Source organism: Salminus brasiliensis, chromosome 12 (assembly GCF_030463535.1).
Source record: "Salminus brasiliensis chromosome 12, fSalBra1.hap2, whole genome shotgun sequence".
Classification (NCBI taxonomy): Eukaryota; Metazoa; Chordata; class Actinopteri; order Characiformes; family Bryconidae; genus Salminus; species Salminus brasiliensis.
In genome coordinates, this window is record NC_132889.1 from 35,882,644 (window position 1) to 35,889,305 (window position 6,662).

Here is a 6,662-nt window from a genome sequence, read left to right on the forward strand (position 1 = left end):
CTGCCACAACCTTTAACCCCACTTTGAAACGATGGAATAAATCAAATGATCCTGAGTCGCATGGTGTGCTCTGTTGCCTGCAGAAGGTGATTTAAAGTAGGTGATTAGGAGTCCAGTTTTGGCCAGAACCTGACTTCCTAAAGAGTTCTTGACTTGGACTCACAGGCCTTTACGTTAAGTTGTGAACACTTTAACCCATCACACTTGCATCTGTTTTCACTGAATACGTTCTTTAGAAGAACCAGCTATGAATAGGAACTGGTGAGCAAGGGTCACTGAGAACTGAGAGGTTTTTAGGTAAGATGAAACCTAGATGGTTCTTGGACTCATGGACCAGTTATTGATAGATTGGTTATTCTGCCATTTTATTTAGATCAGAGTTTGAGAAGTGTGGTAGGAGCTTAAACACTTGAACTAAATAAATAAATAAATAAATAAACTGGTGAGAAAGAGTCACTGGGAAGTAGGGTAAGAACCAGTTTTAGCCAGAACCTTCCTTGATGATTCTTGGACTCATAGGCCTTTACATTATGTTATGAATAGGAACAGCTATGAATAGGAACAGGTGAGCAAGGGTCACTGAGAACTGAGAGGTTTTTAGGTAAGAACCACTTTTAGTCAGAACCTTTGACAGAACGTAGATGGTTCTTGGACACATGGACCAGCTATTGATAGATTAGTTATTCTGCAGTTGTATTTAGATCAGGGTTTGAGGAGTGAGGTAGGAGCTTGAAGGTTTTTAGGTAAGAACCAGTTTTTGCCAGAACCTTCTTAGATGGTTCTTGGACTCATAGACCTTTACATTATGTTAAAGTTGTGAACACTTTAACTCATCACACTTACATCTGTTTTCACGGAACACGTTCTTTAAAGAATCAGCTATTAATAGGTTCCTCGGGGAAATGGCAGTGTCACATTTTGAAAAAAAGAACAGGTGAGCAAGAGTCAGTGGGAACTGAGGGGTTTAAGGTAAGAACCAGTTTTAGCCAGAACCTTCTTAGATGGTTCTTGGATTCATGGACCTTTTCATCATGTTATAGTTGTGGACATTTTAAAAGGCCCCATCACACCCTCAGTCCCTTGAATGAAGTAGTTCTTTGAAGAACCAGCTATTAACAGGTTTCTTAGGGAACCAAAATAGGTTCTTCTGCTATTTAAATTAGATCAGAGTGTGAGGAGTGTGGTTGGAGGATACTTGAACAAAAATTGGTCAGAACCAGACTTCCTCGAGAGTTCTTGACTTGAGCTCATAGGCTTTGACATTATGTTAAGGTTCTGTGCACTTCAAATCTTTGAAGAACCAACTATTAATAGGTTCCTCAGGGAAAATATGTGGCAGTAGCACATTTGACAAAAAGGAACAGGTGAGCAAGAGTCACTGAGAACTGAGAGGTTTTAAGAACCAGTTTTATTGGGCTCATGGACCAGCTATTGATAGATTGGTTATTCTGCAATTGTATTTAGATCAGAGTTTGAAGAGTGTGGTAGGAGCTTAAACACTTAAAAAACAATGGTGAGAAAGAGTCACAGGGAAATGGGAGGTTTTTAGGTAAGACCCAGTTTTAGCCAGAACCTTCCTAGATGGTTTTTGGACTCACAGACCTTTACATCATGTCAAAGTTGCGAACACTTTAACCCATCACACTTACATCTGTTTTCACTGAAGACATTCTTTAAAGAATCAGCTATTAATAGGAATTGGTGAGCAAGGGTCACTGAGAACTGAGGGGTTTTAAGAACCAGTCAGAACCTTTGACAGAACCTAGATGGTTCTTGGACTCACAGGCCTTTACATTATGTTAAAGTTCTGCACACTTCAAACTAGCTCATAACACTCACAATCTCCTTTGCTGAGTAGGTCTTTGAAGAACCAGCTATTTATAGGTTACTCAGGGAACCAAAACTGTAGGATCACACTTGAAAAAAAGAACATTTTTTACATTTAGCTGACGCTCTTATCCAGAGCGACTTACAAGGTAACTCGTATTACAGAGGAGGGCCAATGCAGTGTTAGGAGTCTTTCCCAAGGACTCTTATTGGTGTGGCTCAGCATAGTCACCCAGACTGGGAATCGAACCCTAGTCTCCCATGTGGTGTAGTAGCTCACTGGCAGGTCAGCTGAACTCGCTGGGAACGGAGAGGTGATTGGTAACAATCAGTTTTAGCCAGAACCAGACTTCCTTGGATGTTTGGACCTTCATCACACTCACAATCTCTTTACTGACCCAGTTCTTGGAAGAATTAGCTATTAATAGGTTTTTAGTGAGCCAAAACTGGTTCTTCTGCAGTTTCATTCAGATCACAGTTAGAAGAGTGTGGTAGGAGAACACTAAAAATCAGAACAGGAAAATAGAAGTCACTGAGAACTGAGAGACCTTTAGTTAAGAACCAGTTTTAGACAGAGCCCGACCTCCCAAAGGGTTCCTGACTTGGATTTATGGACCCCTTTACATTATTGTTAAAGTTCTGCATGCTTAAGAAAGGCACATCACACTCACATCTCTTCTTACTAAAGCAAGGTAAGAACCAGTTTTATTCAGAACCAGACTAAAGCTGGTCACACAAAGGCTCACTGTTTTTATCATCTGTTTGAACTAAAGCAGTCCTTTAAAGAACCAGCTATTAATAAGCTTCTTAGGGAACTACACTGGTTCTTCTGCTGCTTGTATTAGATGTGTGGTAGGAGCAGGTAAGCAGGAGTCACTGGGAACTGAGTTGAAGTTTTAGGTACCAACCAGTTTTAGCCAGAAACGTCCTAGGTGTTTCTTGGACTTGTGGACTAATATATTAAGTATTATATTAAATTGGTTGCTTTGCAGTATAAATTAGATCTCGCTGTGAGGAGTGTGGTAGAAGTGTGTTGGGGGGGGAGAGGTGAGCAGGAGTCTCTGGGAAATGAGAGGCTTTAGGTTAGAACCAGTTTAGACTAGTTTTTTTATAAATATGCTTTTAAAAATAAGAGTTCCTGAAGGGTTCTTGGATTTATCAACCGTCACATTATGTTAAAGTTCTGCACACTTTAGAATATCTATTTTTACTGAGGCACTTCTTTGAAGAACCTCCTATTGAATAATCTGGGTTTACTGGGTGACTGAAATTGGTTGCATTTGGCAGCTTCATTTTTAAGAGTGTAATACTGAGCTTAGTGTGTCATGTAAGTAATATGTATCTGTGAGAACCTTAAGGAACAAAGTCTCTGTTTCATAATTCTACCCTGAGAGAGACTGACTGAGTGAGAATGCCACGAATGTGCAGAAGTGAATGTAAAGGCACAAGCTTTATACGTGTGGAGCAACAGAGAGAGAAAGAAAGAGAACATCATCATCCTCCTCAATGCATAATTAACACAGCCTATCACCTGTTCTTACAAACCTATCACACACATGCAGGTGCAAATATGTATTTCTAGACAGAACTAACAGCGTTTTTTACAGATGATGACGATGATGAAGACTACCATGCAGGATCTATCTGCAAGTTCTGTGCCCACTGTGAGGTAGGATCCACTGTGATCTTTCACACCACCGCTTGCCAACCCCAGACACAGCCACACCTATTCCTTAAACCCAGAGATCTAACCCTCCCTGTGCTGCTTTTGATTAAAGCTTTAACTTCACACATCCTGATTTAGAATACGGCACTACTGAGGAGCACGAGATCATCTCGAAACACTCCAAATAAGTACTTAAATACTAATTCTCAAAAGCATACATAAAATCAGATTCGGCTCAAATCAGCATTTTATAAATAACCATCATTTTAAATGTTTGTTCATGCAGTTCACAATATATCCAGTGGGGGGGGGGGGGGGGGGGAGCGTGGTGGTGTGGTGGTGTATATATGATATTGTAGTGAGAGCGCAAATGAACTGAAATCAGCCTTAAAGTCCTTAAAGTCCGCCAGGCAGTTATTTCCAGTCATACGAGACCAGGCTTATATTTCTATAATTGAGGAGAGACCAAAATATTGGAAACTAAAGGTCAGATTACCGTTGCAAAAACATTTTAAATTACTGATAAAATCGGACAAAAATCGCATGAATAGTTTCTAAACCTCAGGTTTGTAGGTACAGTTCAAATACGGTCAGTTCTCATATGTCCAGGAGGGGGCAGTGATGTACTAATAGTATGTAATAGTGAGAGCGAAAATGAACGGAAATCAGTCGTTAAATGTTTTATTATATTACTTATTAAACAGGCGAGCATAAGGGATTATTATATTTACAAAGTATTCTGACTCAGTGCTAATCATTTAAACTCTTCTCAGGTTGGATTTTTTCGGGCTTTTTAGCTATGGCTACATGGAAAGTGGTGCAGTTTGTTGAGCTTTGAGGAGAGGTGACGTGAATGCCTGGCATTCATTTATGATACATTTAACTAATCCAGCTATAATTTATTTATTTTTAACATTGTCCCAATTTTAGAACAGCAGTTCTACATAAAGGAATTATATAGTAGTTTAGACAACAAACACTCTAGTATTTAAATGAGTCAGGCTCATCAATTTGTTTCTTTGGGATATTTAATTACACTACTTGTGGGAGTAATTCTAGGCCCGAATATAAGAAAATATGTGTTTATGACGTTACTCCTAGAAGTCACAGAATTATCTAAATCTATACAACACTTATGTTTGCTTTAGTACGAGTTCAATATGAAGTCTTGTTTTGATGAAAGATAAAAACATCCTACGTATCTGAATTAGCTGAATGTAAATTACTGCACAAATCATGATGTACTTACATGTTTAATTACATTACAACAGTATTTAAAAACAAATGTAAGACCTCTTCACCACTGAAGGCTTACCCTGCCACCTGAGACGTCCTTCATGTTTGTGAAGCTTAGTGTGTTGACTGTTCGTTCCTCTGTGTTTCTCCTTCAGCACTGCGACAGCTGTGACAAGTGCCCATGTAAAAAGGGAGACAAATCAGAACACTGTGAATTCTGTGAGGTGAGGAACGTCCTTCATACACATGCATCCATACACAGTTTCATCACACCATAAGAAATCTTACATCGTCTTTTAAATACTGCTCAGATTAGGATCTCTAGACTCCACCTGCACAGAAATCTAAGATGTCAGAGGTCCTGCAGAGCTGTTTGCTGTTTCTGGTGCTAATTCAGGGTTCAATCAACATCAGCAGTGTTAAAAAGCCCACACTACACACTACAGTGTGAACCGTTCTGCACTGCACTCCGAAATCAAGGGTACTAGAAAGTGATCATCCTGCTTTTGTTGGAGTAACTGTCTTTTTGCTAGATTTTGCAGCATTGCTGTGAGGATTTGATTGCATTAAGTGACAAGCTTGTCTAGTCCCTATTAAGAAGAACTGCCAACAAAATAGGACTTTCTGGAGCAGATAAACATGAACCTACTGGCACCATGCTGCCTAATGCCAGGCGTGGGCTAGAAGGGTATAAAGCCCCCCAGCATTGAGCTGTGGAGCAGTGGAAGAACTGTGTTCTCCAGAATGATGGTTGGTGCTCCAACATCCTGAGCTTACCATCGCTCTTGTCACCGAACGCAATCCAATCCTCACAGCAGTGCTCCTCCAAAATCTGGAAGTAGAGACAGTTACTCCAACAAAAGCAGGATCAACTCTTTCTTAATGACCTTAATTATGTACCTTTGAATCAAGGAAGTTCAATGCATCACTTTTTCCAGTGTAATATTGGTGAAAGTCAGCGAGACAGAAACCCTAGAAGTGTCACCGCTCTGTTATCCACGCCTCTACTACTGATGTTTTAGCTGTGCCAGACTGATAAAGGCCAGACATGCCTCAGCTGTGCCTGTGCTGAGAGACAGGGTGAGCTCTAGTAATGAATTAAATGCTGTGGTAATGTCTGTGGGCAGTCACAGCCGACATGAAAATGTCAACATGTGGATTTAAATGGGGCTGAGGCTGCCTGCCATCATTCTGCAGTATAATAAACAACCGGATTGTGAATATAGCGACAGAATGTGGGTCTAGGAAAAGGGGTCAACTTCATTTGGGCTGAAAAATTAGTTTTTCACATACCTTAAAAACCTTGTCTCTTTTCAGATGTGCAATATGTGCACTGTCTGTCCTGTTTGTGACACCGTGTGCCAACCAGGTAACCGCGTAACTGTTCATTATTCAGTCTATTCATTAAACAAAGATCTCTTTTATGTTTATTGATGTATTAACTCATTTTTGCTCTCATTAAGGTGGCTTTGTAGACTCAGTGACTGGATCCATCTACAAGTAAGACACTATTACACCTGCAAATACTGTTATATACTACAAATATGGTACAAACGAGTTACTATACTACTACTAATAATAATAATGTAATACTGAATTTATAACCCTGTCTCTATTCTCTTTTCAGGACGGTCGCAGACATCTTTGAGGATGATGATGATGATAATGACAATTAAGCTCTCAGTTGCCACCATGTGGCCAGTAAAACAAGCTGCAGATGGGTGGGTGGGGGTTGGAGGGGTATTTAAAAACTGAGGGGTTTTAATACTGCAGTCTTTATACTTATACTTATAATTATTCTCCACCAACTTTTTAAAAATCTGACAGCACTGCACAGATACATTCAATACATGGAACCAAATACTAAATATGGGGAAGAAATGGCCTATATCTATTAATAAACCTACATACTGTTGTCTGCTGGGTTTACAGT

At 39.8% G+C, this 6,662-nt stretch overlaps 1 protein-coding gene across 1 annotated transcript in view; it reads left to right on the forward strand.

The window, feature by feature from the left end:
• Positions 1-6,405, forward strand: part of LOC140573840 (uncharacterized) — an 8,618-nt gene extending 2,213 nt beyond the window's left edge. The window contains exons 2-6 of the mRNA XM_072693427.1: positions 3,435-3,496; positions 4,885-4,953; positions 6,047-6,098; positions 6,193-6,229; positions 6,357-6,405. Of these exons, the coding sequence (XP_072549528.1) occupies positions 3,435-3,496; positions 4,885-4,953; positions 6,047-6,098; positions 6,193-6,229; positions 6,357-6,405 (269 nt within the window). The remainder of the gene's footprint in view (positions 1-3,434; positions 3,497-4,884; positions 4,954-6,046; positions 6,099-6,192; positions 6,230-6,356) is intronic.
• The last annotated feature ends 257 nt before the right edge of the window (positions 6,406-6,662 follow it).